Source organism: Aegilops tauschii, chromosome 1 (assembly GCF_002575655.3).
Source record: "Aegilops tauschii subsp. strangulata cultivar AL8/78 chromosome 1, Aet v6.0, whole genome shotgun sequence".
In the NCBI taxonomy this organism is placed as follows: Eukaryota; Viridiplantae; Streptophyta; class Magnoliopsida; order Poales; family Poaceae; genus Aegilops; species Aegilops tauschii.
In genome coordinates this window covers 345165734-345183097 of record NC_053035.3, presented here as the reverse complement: position 1 = coordinate 345183097, position 17364 = coordinate 345165734, and the positions used below count along the sequence as shown (strand labels likewise).

The 17364-nt window shown below is 48.5% G+C and overlaps 1 protein-coding gene across 1 annotated transcript; it reads left to right on the top strand.

The window, feature by feature from the left end:
- The first annotated feature begins 1847 nt into the window (after positions 1 to 1847).
- Positions 1848 to 6265, top strand: LOC109780108 (uncharacterized). The gene is made up of 4 exons (XM_073497856.1): positions 1848 to 2410; positions 2986 to 5485; positions 5574 to 5654; positions 5830 to 6265. Exons 2-4 carry the CDS (start codon positions 4047 to 4049, stop codon positions 6023 to 6025), a joined length of 1716 nt encoding a protein of 571 aa, XP_073353957.1. The 5' UTR covers positions 1848 to 2410; positions 2986 to 4046; the 3' UTR covers positions 6026 to 6265.
- Positions 6266 to 17364: the final 11099 nt, after the last annotated feature.

Here is a 17364-nt window from a genome sequence, read left to right as displayed (position 1 = left end):
CCCATGGGGACTCGTGATGGGGCCCGAGTTCCCTTCGGCTCTCAGCCAGATACCATTCCGGAAATCTACATGGCTCAGGGGTCTAGCGAACGGCATTCCCCACCAGGAGGGGGTGTGCCTGTTCCACCGGTGACCTCTGTCCAACCAGAGGCACCGGATAATCTGCTGGAGGCGCTACGAGGCGCCTCTATCGTGGATGAACATCGTGTCCTTATGGACACGGTGATAGAGAAGGTTCAGTCCGTTAAAAGCGGACTGACCGAAGCCTGCACTAGCCTTTTAACGGGCTTTGAGGTAAGTAATGTGATTATAGGAAAAATATCACAGTATAGACAGTAGCCCCTGATACTCTGTTTGGTGTTCGGGAAGAAAAGCCGAACAGAGGATCAAAAAATCGCAGGAGTCTAACATGAGTTGTCTATGTGAATAAGCAGGTATCGCTGCAGGCTACCACCGCTCATGCTGCGGAGGTCTCCGGACTGAAGCAGAAATTGGAGCAGGCCGAGGAGGAGCTCGGCCGCATGAAGAAGCAGTTGGAGGATAGCCAAGGTATGCAGTAACCTGTGGGTACATTTCGAAAAGAAATGAATAGTCCGACTGGGTGTGTCATAAACTTTATTAGGGGCCACGGCCGAGGTGGCAATCCTGAAGAAGGCGCTAGCCGAGGTCGAGGACAAAGCGGCCAAAGATCGTGTCTCGCGCAAGAAGCACGAGGCCCAGGTTGGCGAGGCACAGCAACAGCTCCAGGGCGCGATAGAAAGATTTGAGGCCCTGGAGCACGATTGTAAGGCGCAAGAGTCTGAATTGGTGAAGGCTCGCCAGAGCGCTCAGGATGCGCGAGCTGAAGCCCAGAGTGCCCTCCAGGAAATCGAGATGGCCAAGAAGATTGCGGCGGGTAAGTTCTTCACCATGCAGAGCAAGCGTGTAGAAGCAACGTCCCTTGTACTTATCCTGAATTTTGGTTTTCCAGGGCATTTACAGGTCTGCCGCACAGTGTGTCGGATGCGGCCGAGGAAGGGATGTCTACGGAGAAGCTGTTCTGGTCCCAATATCTGGGATCCGAACATCCGGTGCCCTTCAGCGACCAGCTGAAGCAGTTGGTCGAGCTGCACAGGTTGGCAGAGTTAGCCATGAAGGACTTTATAATCCGGCTGTGGCCTGCCGATCCTATACCAAGCAGCTACTTCGGACTTGTGCAGCGGCTTGTGAGTGCCTGTCCATGGCTCGAAGCCGTGAAGCGGTCGGTCTGTATTGAAGGTGCACGTATGGCCTTTGCCCGCGTCAAGACGCATTGGGCGAAGCTGGATGCCAAGAAACTGATGACCGAGGGACCGCCGGAGGGCAAGGAGCATCGTCGACCCGAACACTATTTTGATGGTGTCTGGACGGGTCCCGTCTTGCGGCGGAGCAATGTTCGGAGGATATTATATTCCCATAAGAACATGTGTACTATCTTGCCCTGTAATATGGAACAAAGATGTTATGTAGTATGATGTTTATGATTTTAAGTTTTACCTCCTGTGCGACCGTTTATTAAATCTGGGGAAAACTTTGTTTTTGCCACTCTAGCTTTTACCAACTTTGCTTGTGCCACTCTAGAATTTCATCTCTCACTTTTGCCACTCCTAGCTTTCGATAAAATATCACAAATGCCATTCTGTCACACATCCGTTAGTTGACTGTTTATTCTATCTAGTTGACCAGGAGAAGAGCTGTCAGTATTTGTAAAAATGACACGGGTTGCCCCTACTGACTTGTGGGGCCACTTTGTAAGTGACACAAACAGAGAATATACACACACGGGTCCAACCACACCACACACCCACCCGTTCCCTAAAAAAAAGAATGACCTAGGCCGCATCCACCAGCCGCATCGACACCACACACGGGTCGCATCCACCAGCCGTGCCCGCATCCATGCCGCGGCGTCCTCCTGCCCGCCGCCGCCGCCGCGGCCACACTCCGCCGCCCGCCGCCGCCGCATCCACGTCCCCTCCGGCCTCCCGTCCTCCGGCCTCGCTGATGGATCGCGACTCTCAGGTCCCCCCACCACGGCGCCCTGCTCCGACCTCGCCGATCCATGGCGCACCTCCGCCCTCCCCTCTGCGGTTCCCATCTCCGGCCTCCCTCACCGACGCGGTCGGGCTTGGTTCCTCTGCTCCAGCCTCCCTCCTCGACATGGTCCGCAGCAGCGGGTTTGGTTCCTCTGCTCCGGCCTCCCTCCCCGACGCGGTCCGCACCAGCGACGGCCCATCCTCTACACCGGCCTCCCTCCTTGACGCTGTCCGCATCAGCGACCCCCTTCCTCTGCCTTCAACAGCTCACACAGGATGGAGGGAGTCGCGCCGTCGGCCATGGCGGCAGGGGCGGCATAGAAGACCTCGAACCTGCTGGTTCCTGTTCCTGATGGGCAAGTTTTCAACTCCTCACATTGATGTGTAGCATCTGATCTGCTAGAAATAAACATCTTTTTATGCTAGAAATAGAATTCCTTGTATGCTCATGCTGGTTCGTTTCTGTTCTATTCATGGGGCATATTGGCTGGTGGTTTGTGAGATGCCACTGCTAGTTTGTTGGGATTGCAAGTCTGGTTTGTTGGGATGTCACTGGCGGATGTCTAATTTGAATGCATCAGTGAACACACACGCAATGCATCCAATAATGCGTAGCATCCAATAATTTATTCACTATACACATGTCTGTGAGATGGTACTGCTTGTTTGTTTGTTATTCTGGTCCGCAAATGCTGATTGCATAGTGTTCTTCATGTCTGTAAATAACCTATGTTCTGGCAGCATTTAAGTAAATCACTAGATCAGTAGATCATTTAAGTAAATCACCTATGTTCACATAACCAAAGCACTAGATCAGCAGTAATGTTCCTCACTTCATTTCTGTTGCTGCCCTTCTGTAAATCAATGCCCTTGTAAATTGTTGATTTTCAATGTGCTTGCATTCACTAATGTCAAATTTCTGTTAATGTAGGTCAAGCATGCCACCTTATAAGCTGATTGTGACATATGGGGCACGTTCTTACAAGAATTACAAGGGCGAGCAGTGCACTTTCTCTTCTTGGAGCTGGGACATTCATGTAGAGAGGCTGACTAGTTACGATCAACTTGTGGGGCTCATGCAGAGTAAATATCCATGGGGAAATGATGAGGGTGTTGTGTTCTCAAAGTGGAATACTTGCAACCAATATTTTGCGCTAATTCGCAATGATGAAGATGTGGTTATGATGAGAATCAGGAAGAAAAGGTTATTAAGATACTTGTCCAGTTTTGCAAGAATGGTGAGGAGGATGAGCTTGCTATTAGTTTGCTTCAACCAATCCAACCTCCAGCAAGGAACATACCCAAGGTCATACTGGAAGAGTTAACTCAAAATTCTCAGTATGAGTATGAGATACCTGAGGAGAACTTGGCAGGGCAACAAAGATCTGAAGAGGGCTATCAAGGAGAGGACCATGTAGGAATAGACGAGGAGGAGCAGTACCTTGATGGCGGTGAGCAGGAAAATGGAGGCGAGCAAGCCAAATATGCTGACCATAAGGCAACCGAGGATGTTCCCCAAGATGTTGATGAAGATAGTGGTGAGCAGGAAGAGGATAGTGATGATGAGGAAGCTGATAGTGATGAAGGGGCTGTTAGTGATGAGGATAGTGATGGGGGCATAGTGCATGATATTCCAGCAATAAGTTATGACAAGGATAATCCACCTATGACAAAAGGGACATTATTTCCCTCAATTGAAGAGTTCAGAGTTGCACTTGCTACACATGCCATTGTCAATGAGTTTAGCTACAAAACTGATAAAAGTGATCAAAAGAGGGTGACGGTTTCTTGTTCCTATGAACCACCGGAAGGAAAAAACCCATGCAAGTGGAGGGTGAATGGTTCGATCTTATATGACAACAAAACAATTCAGGTGAAGAATGAACCCAAGATGCACACATGTCCTAGCACACAAAGAGATGGAAAGTAAAGGTTGCTAAGAGAAAATGGATTGCGGCCAGGGTGACTGATTGGTTGAAGGGTGATCCAAGTATGACTAGCATCGCTTTGAAGAAAAGGTTGTTCGAGAAATACCATGTCGATATCGATTATCAGAGAGTGCTTGCAGGTAGACGCATAGCCTTGGACCATATATTTGGGAAGTGGGAGGACAGCTTTGAGTGCTTGTATAGCTGGCAAGCTGAGGTGCTTAGGAAGTGCCCAACAAGTATTGTAGTGATAAATCACAAAGAGGTAGAAGGGCAGCAACAATTCACAAGGGCATTTGTGTGTTTTAGAGCTTGCATTTATGGATTTCTGTCAGGATGTAGGCCTTACTTGAGCGTTGATGCCACTGCCTTGAATGGGAAATGGAAAGGACAGCTCGCAGTTGCTTGTGGTGTTGATGGACACAACTGGTTGTATCATGTAGCTTATGCTGTCTTCGATTCGGAGACTAAAGAAAATTGGGATTGGTTCATGGAGAATCTCAAATCAGCTATTGGCACGCCGGATGGCTTAGTCATATGCACAGATGCGTGCAAAGGGTTGGAAACAGCAGTGCATACGGTATTCCCAACTGCTGAACATAGGGAATGCTTTAGACACATGATAATGAACTTCAGAAAGAAATATCATGGAAAGGTTTTTGAAGAAAATCTATGGCCAGCAGCATACACCTATTCTCTTGCCAAGCATAATCACCATATGGACAAAATTATGGAAGCCAATCCAGAAGCTATCGCATACCTTGATGAGTGGCATTCTAATTTGTGGAGCAGAAGCAAGTTCTCTATGGCATGCAAATGTGACTATGTGATGAACAACATAGCCGAGTCATTCAACTCCATGATTAAGAAATTGAAGGGTTTCCCTGTTCTTGAATTATTGGATGCATTGCGAGAATGGCTAATGGTCAGATTTGAAATAAGAGCTAAAATAGCGGAGAAATTTGTACGCAGACATCTACAAATTCTGCCAAGGATCACCAACATGATGAACAATAGATCAAGGGGGATTGTGCTAGTTGGGATCTCTAGAAGTGATGACTGCAAAGCAGAGGTCACTATAAAGATCCATGGATATAACTGGAAGCATTGTGTAGATTTGGAGAAGTGGGAATGCTCTTGTAGGCGGTGGCAAGTAACTGGACAACCTTGCCTACATGCCATTGCATTCATCACAAGTATTAGAGGAGGTCGAGAGATAGATGACTATGTGCATGAGTACTACTCCGTGAAATCATTCAGCAATGCATATGCAAAAAATGTGCCCACCATGACCGATAAGAAACAATGGCCAGTGGTCGATGTTGGGTTCAAATTGCACCCTCGTGTACTGAAAAAGGCTGCTGGTAGACCTAGGACACAAAGGATAAAGTCAGCCTTTGAGAGCATATCAAAGAGAAGACACAAGTGCCCAGAATGCAAAGAACTTGGGCATTTGTTGAAGACATGTCCAAAACTTCATCCCGAACGCAAGACAAGAAACAGGTACTTTCTAGCAAAGAATTGTACATTCGAAATTTAAATGCAAAGAAATGTATAGTCTAACTAAATTTCTCTATCTCAAATCTGCTAGGAAAAGAAAAAATGTTGAGCCAGTAGACATCGAAGACGCAGAAGCTATTGCCACAGATGCTGAGACTATGGGCACTACAAGGTTAATATTCTTTGTTTTGCTTCCAACAATCCATAATGGTCTAATTTTGTCTATTATAAATATGCATTTTGCCTACTCTGGTGCGTCTAATTTTGTTTCAAACAAGCTAATGCATAGAAGTCTATTTTTGCCTATTTAATTATGCATCTCAACACTTATTTGCATTCATTCTCAGTGCTGAAAATGGTTCTACAAACAAGAGAAGAGGTGGTAAAAGGGCAAAGTCTAGCCCAGTTCTTGAAGCATCTAAGAAGACTTCTGCTACCCATGATAGCCCAGCAAAGAACACAAGAAGCAAATGTCCTCCGTCGAAGAACACAAGAAGCAAAAAATGTCCTTCGGCGAAGAGCACAAGCAAAAACAAGTTGTGAACCTTGCTGTTTAGGATGATGCGCAACTACATTTATTCCTTTATTTTGTGGAGCACTATGCATATGTGAACCTTGCTGTTTAGCTGATGATGTTCCTAGACTTGGTTGTACTATGTCTCAACTTGTGTGGAGCTGCTTTTGGGGTGGTCCATATGCATGTGAACCAGCTGTTTAGATTAGATGATGGATTTGATTTCTATGAAGTATTTTGTTGATATTTAGAATGCCTTAACCTCTTTACTATGCTGTTGGTCATGATGTTATTATTGCACTTCTCATCTAAATATCCTGTCATTATGTGTGATGGTTAAATTTCCAAAGAGGTCATGCCAAAATTTCCTCTTTACTATGCTACTGGTCATGATCTTATTAATGTGCATACTTCTCATCTAAATATTGTGCAACTATGTGTGATGGTTAGATTTTTAGATAGGTCATGCCAAAAATTTCTCTTTATGGTGGTGTTGGTCATGATCTCTAAATATTGTGCAATTATGTGTGATGGTTAGATTTTCAAATGTCAACCAAAATGTCCTCTTTAGTATGCTGCTGGTCATGGCGTTAATATAATGGCAAAAGCAATAGTTGAATAAAACGAGTGGCAAAAGCAAAACAAATTAATTAGGGGCAATCTGGTCTTTTCTCTGCTTTGTTTGGTCAAAACGTCCATTGACCTAACAGAATGGCATTTGTGATATATTATCAAAAGCTAGGAGTGGCAAAAGTGAGAGATGAAATTCTAGAGTGGCATAAGCAAAGTTGGCAAAAGCTAGAGTGGCAAAAATAAAGTTTTCCCTTAAATCTGAGGGATGACCAGTCGTCGGCTTCTGCCCCCACGTAGATAGTACGGGGGTGTTCGGGATAAATCTAAACACTCTTTACTCCACATTCTGGTCCTTAAAGGAGGTGTTTTAGCGCAACGAACGAGGCAATCAGACTATGCGGCCTTTACCGCCCCCACTTAGCCATAGGGGTTTGACAATTAATAAAGCTGGCGAAGCCCCTGGTGTTTGGAAGGCCGAATTAGGGGCGCTATACACGCCTAATTGGAAGAACCGATTCTTCGCAAGAAGCGGGAAAAATCTCCAATGATTTAGAACCTCACGAACAGCTGACCGGCTCTCGCCGCATCATGACAGTCAGTTTTCGGCTTTCTCTACTGAGGTGTTCATCCGGAAGAACCGGGACACAATCGCAGTAGTTCTCCCTTTACTACCCTAGCCGATATAGCAGAACGTAAGGTAGTAAGCACAGGAGCCGGGCAACCCAACTATTAACCAAAGACATGATTTGGAGCCGATGCATATAATGCTATAAGTTCGGGGTGCCGAACTATACTGTAAAAGTGTTCGGACTTTTACTGCCGTGATGCGGAGTGTTATTAAGCCCCTGGCGTATTAGTACGTACCATGGTGTACGTGTGCAATGAGTAATAAATACTGAGGTGAGGAAATGGAAAAAATGAAGTAATGGGCTGACGCCACCATTTATTCACCGTTGTGGTGTAATCAGTACGTCAAGGCGTACTTTGTACAAGTAATGCGATAAGCAAGTAAGGCTATTAAAAATGCCGTAACCAAGGGCGAGCTGCGTGCGGGTGTGTAAAACAAGTATAGTAATCGTTTATTAGAAACCACCTGGGGGTTCCCTTGTACGCCAGAGCTCCTTGCCTCCTTGGTGTATTCTGCCAGCAGGTTGTCCGTGTGGCCCTTGAAAAGAGAGGAAGACCTGTACAAAGAAAAAGCAGAAACATGCGACTCCCAGGGTCTATCAAGCCATACTGTGGATTGCGAGCGAGTTGTGCCTCCGTCAGCACCCATGAGTGTGTAGTTTAAATGCGCGCGGTACTAATACCATTGCCTCGTCGGGGCTGGGACGGAGGCCGAATTTGCTAGACTGGCTCGTGACGAGCCGAGCTATCCCGCTGTAGTGTAGTTCGGACCCTTTTAATGATGTCCAGGGGCTCGGCAACCGGATTATAGTGTTGCTTGAGAAGGCCACTCTGTACTTCTTCTGCTAGGGCGGTGGTGCGTTCCTCTGTACGGAAGGAGCATTCCGTGTTTTCATTTACTGTGATGACTCCACGTGGACCGGGCATTTTTAGCATGAGATAAGCATAATGTGGCACCGCGTTGAATCTGGCGAATGCGGTTCGTCCGAGCAGCGCGTGATAGCCGCTGCGGAATGGGACGATATCGAAGATTAGTTCTTCACTTCGGAAGTTATCCGGGGAACCGAATACTACCTCCAGCGTTATTGAGCCCGTACAACGGGCCTCTACGCCTGGTATGACTCCTTTAAAGGTAGTCTTCGTGGGCTTGACTCGTGAGGGGTCAATGCTCATTTTACGTACTGTATCCTGATAGAGCAGGTTGAGGTTGCTACCGCCGTCCATTAGGACTCGAGTCAGCTGGAATCTGACGATGATTGGGTCTAGGACCAGTGCGGCTGAACCGCCATGCCGGATCCTAGTTGGATGGTCTCGGCGGTCGAATGTGATCGGGAATGATGACCATGGATTAAATTTTGGGGCGACGGGCTCTACCGCATAGACGTCCCTGAGTGCACGCTTGTGCTCCCTTTTGGGAATATGTGTAGCGTATATCATGTTTACCGTTTTGACTTGAGGGGGAAATTTCTTTTGCCCCCCGGTGTCCGGCTGCCGGGGCTCTTCATCATCGTCCTCACTCTGTGATTCCCCTTCTTTGTTTCTGCTATGTACCTTGCTGGCTTGTTTAAAGACCCGGCAATCTCTGTTAGTATGGTTGACCGGTTTGTCTGGGGTGCCATGTATTTGGCAAGGACGATCGAGTATGCGGTCCAAGCTGGATGTTTTTTCACTGCTTCTTTTATAGGGCTTCTTTCGCTGGCCGGACTTGGAGCCGCTGAATCCGGCATGAACTGTTGTGTCATCGGTGTTATCGCCATTGCTTCAGCGTTTGTTTCTGTTGCGCCGGAGCTTGCCGGTGCTATTTTTGGCCTCAGAGGGGCTTGTTTCGTTGGCCGTGTTTATACTTCGAGCCAGCCAACTATGTTCTCCCGCGCAAAAGAGGGTCATAAGTGTCGTGAGGGCTGCCATGGACCTCGGCTTTTCTTGGCCGAGGTGGCGGGCGAGCCATTCGTCCCGGATGCTATGCTTGAAGGCTGCCAAGGCCTCGGCATCCGGACAGTCAACGATCTGGTTCTTTTTGGTTAGGAACCTGGTCCAGAATTTTCTTGCTGATTCTCCAGGTTGTTGAACTATGTGGCTTAGATCATCGGCGTCTGGTGGCCGGACATATGTTCCTTGGAAGTTGTTTAAGAAAGCTTCTTCCAAGTCTTCCCAACTGCCGATAGAATTTTCAGGCAGGCTATTAAGCCAGTGCCGAGCTGGCCCTTTGAGCTTGAGTGGGAGGTATTTAATGGCGTGGAGGTCATCTCCTCGAGCCATATGTATATGGAGAATGAAATCCTCAATCCATACTGCGGGATCAGTTGTGCTGTCGTATGATTCGATGTTGACAGGCTTGAACCCCTTGGGGAATTCATGGTCCAGTACTTCATCTGTGAAGCAGAGAGGGTGTGCGGCGCCTCTATATTGGGCCGCGTCGTGGCGTACCTCGGATGGAGTCCGTCTGTGATGTTCGGCCCGGGCGTGGTTAGATTTATCACGACCGAATAGGTAGCCTTCCTCGTGCCTCGAGGCACACCCTCGCGGTCCGTAGATCGATCTTGTGCGTCCTGTTCTATCATCCAGGATTTGCCGGAGGTCGTATGTGTGACCCCGAACTCTTCCGTCTCTATTTTTACGAGGCGGTTTGGTAGGCTGCTGTTCGGCCTGAGTTGCCGTTTTGTCCCAGCCGCGGGGTGGCCGGTCGGCTGCCCAGTCTCGACCACGCGGTGGTCGTTCCGCATTACGCGAGGGAGATGTGTGCTCTGGTGCTTCCTCGTTGAATTGAGGTAGCAGTGTGCATTTCGGGTAGCTCTTAGCTGGGCGTTTGAGGGCGTATTCTTCGGCAGTCAGGACATCAGTCCATCTGTCTACGAGCAGATCTTGTTTGGCTTGAACCTGCTGTTGTTTCTTTTTCAGGCTACTTGAAGTGGCTATGAGCTGAAGCTTAAAGCGCTCCTGCTCCACGGGGTCCTCTGGCACGATGAAGTCTTCGGTGCCGAGGCTTGTCTCTTCCTCAGAGGGTGGATGGTAACTATCGTCTTCCGAGTTATCTTCTGTGGCCTGTTCATCAGGGTTATCTTTTCTGTTGTCATGTTCCTCCTGTTCGGATGCCGCACCGACGGGGTCTTCATTGTTTTCGATGTCCCCCGGAGTGCTATTTTCTCCGGTACCAGTGTTGCCATCCTTTGAGCGACGAGGCTTAGAACGGCGTTTGGCGCGCCGACGCTTGGACTGCGTCTCAGAGGGTTTGTTCTTATACGGCTCTTCTTTGTCGTCGCTAGATCCTTTGTGTGTATCAACCATGTACACGTCGTACGAGGAGGTGGCTGTCCAACGTCCGGTGAATGGCGGGTCTTGGCCTTGCCCCATATCGGCATCGTCGTCCATACCGTCGATGTCTTCGGAGCCATAGTCAAGCACGTCGGTTAAGTCGTCGACAGTGGCTATGAAGTGGGTGGCGGGTGGGAAGCAAAATTCCTCATCATCCGTCTCTAGCTCGACCCGAACATAGTTCGGCTGTGAGTCCTCCTCCAAGGATAAGTTCTTTAAAGAATTTAGTATGTCACCACAAGGTGAGTACTGGAAGAAGTCTGCGGCGCCGAATTCGAAAATCGACAACCGATCCAGCTCGGTGTCCGCGGGCGCGTCTGAGCTGGAATGTGTAGCCGAAAACGAGTCCGGAGTTCCATCGGCGCAAATATTGTAGGATGTCGAGTCTGTGTGCGGCTCCAACGCCGTGGACTTTGTGGCCTCGGAGGGCACGATCTGCTTCGGTTTTGAGGCTGTCGCAGCGACAAGATCCATCTCCTGGGTGTGATCCGATGACAGATTTAAGTCATGTTCATCGGAGAGAGGGGGAGCGACTGCCGCAATCTCGAATCCATCGACGATCAAGTCTCCACGGGTATCCGTGGCGCAGTTCAAGCTTCCTAATCTGACCTGATGGCCAAGGGCATGACTATCGACCTGCTCCAGATGGCCAAGCGAGTTGGCACGCAGTACGAAGCCGCCGAATATGAAGATCTGTCCGGGGAGGAAGGTTTCTCCCTGGACCACGTCATTACTGACGACCGGAGGGGCCATCGAGTCCTTTGCCGACGGCACAGTGGAACTCTCAATGAAAGCACCAATGTCGGTGTCAAACCCGGCGGATCTCGGGTAGGGGGTCCCAAACTGTGCGTCTAGGATCGATGGTAACAAGAGACGGGGGACACAATGTTTACCCAGGTTCGGGCCCTCTCTATGGAGGTAATACCCTACTTCCTGCTTTATTGATCTTGATGAATATGAGTGTTGCAAGAGTTGATCTACCACGAGATCGTAATGGCTAAACCCTAGATGTCTAGCCTATGAGTATATGGTAATGAATCTGTCCTATCCGGACTATGCTCTCCAGTTTATATAGACACCGGAGTGATCTAGGGTTACATGAGGTCGGTTACATAGGAGGGAATCTTCATAATAGGTCGCCTAGCTTGCCTTCCACGCCAAGTAGAGTCCAATCCGGACACGGGTATTGTCTTCGGCCTTCGTATCTTCACAGCCCATCAGTCCGGCCCATGGATAACAGGCCGGACGCCCGAGGACCCCTTAGTACAGGACTCCCTCAGGGGTCCCGAACTGTGCGTCTAAGGTCGATGCTAACAGGAGACAAGGGACACGATGTTTACCCAGGTTAGGGCCCTCTCTATGGAGGTAATACCCTACTTCCTTCTTGATTGATCTTGATGAATATGAGTATTACAAGAGTTGATCTACCATGAGATCGAGATGGCTAAACCCTAAAAGCCTAGCCTGTATGACTATGGTAATGAGTATCCCCTTCCGGACTAAGTCCTCCGGTTTATATAGACACCGGGAGGATCTAGGGTTACACAAGGTCGGTTACAAAGAAAGGAATCTACATATTTGGTCGCCAAGCTTGCCTTCCACGCCAAGGAGAGTCCCATCCGGACACGGATGCAGTCTTCGTATCTTCACAGCCCATCAGTCCGGCCCATGGCTAACAGGACGGACGCCCGAGGACCCCTTAGACGAGGACTCCCTCAGTAGCCCCTGAATCTGGCTTCAATGACAAGGTATCCGGCGCGTAGGTCTGTCTTCGGCATTGCAAGGCGGGTTCCTCCTTCCGAACTCCAAGATAGTCCTCGGACGTATTGAATGTATCCAGACCTGCAACATAAACACCACACACAACCGTAGAGAGAATATAATTTTACACGAGTCCAATCCGCTGACAACTTTCTGTAACATGACATCACATCTGTCCGGTCATAATTTCGAACCATTTTTCGTCTGCCGCTCCATGTTTCGACACCCGGTTGCCATTGGCACGTCTTGTCAAAGCAGAGATCGTGTCCCCTTATTGCGGGATTCTCATCAATACGGGCGTGGGTAACCCAACCGTACCATTTACATAGTCCTTGGGAATAGGCGAGTTTTGAGGCGAGTGGGGAGGCGTTCAATATTCACTGCCTTTATAAGGGGATAAGGATTCCCCCTTCTTCTCCCACGCCTTCTCTCTTCCTCCGCCCTTCCAATCTTGAGCTCCAGCGCCCAAGCTCTCATCTTCTTCCCACTCAAGCTAGCACTCAACCATGTCCGGATCCGGAGGTCAAGGCAAGTGGATGGTCTCCTCCGTCAAGGAGAAGGACATTACTGAGCTTCGGGCGGCCGGGTACTTGGCGAAGGAAATCGCCCACCATCTGCCGGCCCAGGGACAAGTCATCCCCACGCCGAAGCCCAACGAGAGGGTGGTATTCATCCCTCATTTCTTCCGCGGGCTAGGTGTAACAGCCCCAAAATTGGGTTATCAATTTTTGAGTTGTTATTCCTTCCTGGCACTCATTTTCAAAATCTTTCTCCTGAGATTGTTGGGTGACTCTGAGAATTCTTGTCATTTCCAACCTTTCAAAACCTTGCTCATGTCTTTGTCAGTGGGCAAGACCTCTTTTGCATCATCTCAAATCCTCTCAAACCCTAATTCCAAATTTTTGGAATTTGAATGTGGCCTTTGTGATTACAAAGGAGTCATCATTTTCCTTGATCTGTTGATCATCCCATCTGTTCCCAGAGACCCTCCGGTCCTTCTAATCCTTGGATATGCAAAAATATTTCTAAGTCTTATGCAATATTTTTGAATTATGATTTATTCCTTTTCTTGCCTTTCTCAGGAATAAAATCCAAAGGCATAGCTAGCCATCTCCTAAATTCATGAGAATTGGTGGAGTTGATATTTATGCCTAATCCAAGCCCTGGCAAATATATTGGCCACAATTAAATAAGGAAAATTGCCTTTTCCTATTTTAAGCCAATATTGCATTTCTGCCATTTTCCAAAGGAGCTACTATTTTTATAGCAAGGAAAATTCCCAAATAATTTGTGGATCTTGTAATTGCTATATCTTCACCATTTCCATCCAAACCCATGCTCCAAAGATCATAATTTGAGCACATGATCCAATGCAAGTTTCTGCCCTCTCTGAAATTTTTGCAAAGGAAGTGATTTATTCCTAATTCCAATTGAGCTACAATTTGGCAGGGTGATTAACCTTGATAAATCACCCATGGATACCAAATATGAGCTCAATCCATTCATCCTAGCTCCCTGTGCAATTTTTCAAAGTTCTTGACCAGATGGCATGCTTGTGAAGGAAGTACCTTCATAGAGTTTCCAAATGGGATGAAACTTTTCCATCTTCTCAAGTTTCTCAAATCATTAGCCTCCACCTAAATTCAGTTCATTCCATTGAACTATGTGAGCACAGGAGCAATTCTTTAATTCTGTCCAAATTTTCAGTTTGTGAAGCAAGTATATTTTATCTTGCTCCATTATGGTTGAAAATATTCCCAAGCCTTCTCCTATCCATATAACTTATCTCCAACAAATTGTGGCTCATTTCATGTAGCCATTATTTTCCTGGATTTTTCCAAAGTTTCTGGTCAAATGTGATGCTTGTGAAACAAGTACCAATTTGGCAACTCCATTTGGTGTGATCTTTTTGCAGCATCTAAATATGACCAAATAATGGATCTTTGCCAGGTTTTAGCCCTATCCAACACTCCTAGTGAGTGTTGCTTCCCCATTTGTTTTCTGGGCCATATTTCCTAGTTGCACTGCAGCTATGTTAAATACTTGCCTAAATCCCTTCCAACTTCCCAGGACCGTAGTCTTTGCTTCCCTAAACCTCTAGGACATCAATTTTAGCCCTTAACCTCTCTGGTTTGATCACCTTGATGTGGCCAAGTTTGCAACAACAAACTTGTCGAGCTTGGTTCCCTCTGCTCTCTACACCTCTGCCTGTTCCATCACCTTCTCTTTAATGAGCCTTTGAAGGACTACGCTGTAGACAAGGTTTGGCACTTAGTTGACGACCAGAGCGCGTGATGTCGGTGGTGGCCACGGGGCTATGCAGGCCAAATCGATGGTCTCGCCACTGTTGGCCACAGTGGCGCAGCTCCGGCTGGCTCTCGCTCGTCCAAGCTTGTCAACCAGCTCAGCCTCATCTGCGTCGTGCGCCTTGACCCGTTTCCCCCTCCGTTTGCTTCCTCGGTGAGCCGTCGCCGTCGACCAAACAGTGCGCGCCCGTGAGCTCGTCTTCTTCCTCCTTTCATCCGCGAGTGTTGCTCGTCTCCGTGAACTCCTGCGCGTCGTCCGCATCCCCCTCGTCGCCTTCCCGCCGCTCCCCGTGACCCTTGGCCGCGCGTGCGCGTCGCCGGCGCACGGACACGTAGCCGAGATGCGTGTAACCTCACCCCCTCCCTCTAGAGCTCTCCCCGCGGCTATAAGTAGCACCCTCGAGCCCCTCGCAGCCCACAACGCCTCCCCGAGCCTCCCCCCGAGCCCGGAGCCCCTCCCATCCCCTCCTCTGGCCGAGATGTCGCCGCCGTTCCCCTCGGGCATCTCTGGCATATGGCCTTTCCCCTCGCTCTCCTCTGCTCCCTAGCCATTCCCCTGCACCCTTTGGAGTCACAGCCACCCCAACTCCGGTGAGGGAGCCCTGCCGGCGCGCCTCCCCACCGAAGCTCTTCGGCCGCCGCGAGCTTCCTTGGTCCCGGCGCTGCAGGCCATCTCAGGCGACTCCGCGGCCACCCTCTGGCGCAGCATGGAGCAGCGGTACTCCCGCGCCCGTCGGCCGGCCCGGGGAGCCAGCCAGGCGACGACGGCGCCGGCGCCCGAGCCTCCTCTGCCTCTGCGTCGCGACGGAGAAGAATACCGCGAGGAGAGAGAGAACACCCCGTGGACCCCACCTAGCAGCGACCCAGGGCGTTGACCCGGTCCTGCCAGCGTGGATAAGTTGCTGGGCCCCACCCCTCGCGCAACCGGATCCGGCTTGCCTGCTCCCTCTCCATGCTCCCATCCGTGCTCCCACTTCATCCTACGGATGTTCTTTTCCCTTTTTCTTTTCTAATCTAATCATCTCCCCCCTGATTTTCAGGGGGTGGGGCCGGGCCTTATTTTCTTCCAATCAAATCAAGCCACGTATGCGCGAGCACGAATGGGAGCATGGGAAGGGAGCAGGCAAGTCTCGTCCCGTGCAACCCCACCTGCCATAGACCGACACTGCCCAGTCAGCGTAAGTGAAGACGAAAACCCAGAAATGCGCTTTCATTTATGCGGAGACGTATTCCTAGTTGTGCGTTTTCTAAAAGGAAACGTATTGCCTGGGAATGCGCTTTCTGTTCTCCGAAAACGTATTTTCTCAAAGTGCGCTTTTTGTTTTCAACCCCGCCCGCCAAAAAGACTAATTTGTGAACGTTCACTGTTTAAGCCACTTTTCTGCCTAAAATGTGAACGGCCACAACTTTGCAACCGTAACTCCGATTGAGGTGATTCCCACGCTCATGTTCTCTGTTCGTCGAGCTCTTTTTGATGGGACTATTTTCTTGATGTTTGCACATTCTGAAAATGCCCATTTGCCCTTGCCCTAATCCAGACCCCTTAGAGAGCGAACCCCTCTCCGGCAAATCTTTCTGCAATCTTTCCGCACTTTTTCCCGGAGTATTTCTCGACCCCAGGCAAGCCAACCTCTTATCATGAGCCCCGAACTTGCATGTTGACTTTGCTTGCACCTTGTGTGTGTGTTTAGTTGCAGTAGTTTCTTGTCTGTTCCGTCTACTGTTATTTTAGTCGTGTTATATGTTTTTGTTATCTGTCTTGCATGCTTATGCTTTCATAAAATAAGTTGACATGCTAGTTTGCTGTTGTTACTAATAATATCATGCCTCTGTCTAGTTTAGTTTCATGTTAGTAGTATCGATGTTATGATAATTCTGTTGCACTAATAAGTTTGCTAGTACTTGGGATTTGCCATGTTTCACATGCTATCATTGTTCTTTTGAAATGCTTGATGTTTTGTTACTGCATCGGTATGTTGCATGTTAGTTGTTACATTCATGTTAATAATGCTCACATGATGATTGATGATGGAGAAGTTAATAATATGACTTAATTACAAACCTCCTCCGTCATCACTGGGATATCACAGTGCCACCCAACTCGAGCTTTCTCCAGTGCAACCACATTTACCTTATGGGAAGGTCCTAGCTGGGTCTATTGTCATGCCTCTCGCCCGTGCCTCCCGCGAGGGAAGGTTATGGGCACGCGCTACCCTGATCAGGTAGGCGGACATAACCTTGTGTGCTCGTTTTTGTTTTTATGGTACCTGTCCCCGTTTGGGACCGTTTTGCCATGACGGTGGCCGTTGGTGTCTTTGGTAGACACGGGGTGTTGGAAATATGCCCTAGAGGCAATAATAAATGGTTATTATTATATTTCTTTGTTCATGGTAATTGTCTATTATTCATGCTATAATTGTATTGTCCGGAAATCGTAATACATGTGTGAATACATAGACCACAACGTGTCCCTAGTAAGCCTCTAGTTGACTAGCTCGTTGATCAACAGATAGTCATGGTTTCCTGACTATGGACATTGGATGTCATTGATAACGGGATCACATCATTAGGAGAATGATGAGATGGACAAGACCCAATCCTAAGCATAGCATAAAAGATCGTGTAGTTTCGTTTGCTAGAGCTTTTCCAATGTCAAGTATCTTTTCCTTAGACCATGAGATCGTGCAACTCCCGGATACCGTAGGAGTGCTTTGGGTGTGCCAAACGTCACAACGTAACTGGGTGACTATAAAGGTGCACTACGGGTATCTCCGAAAGTGTCTGTTGGG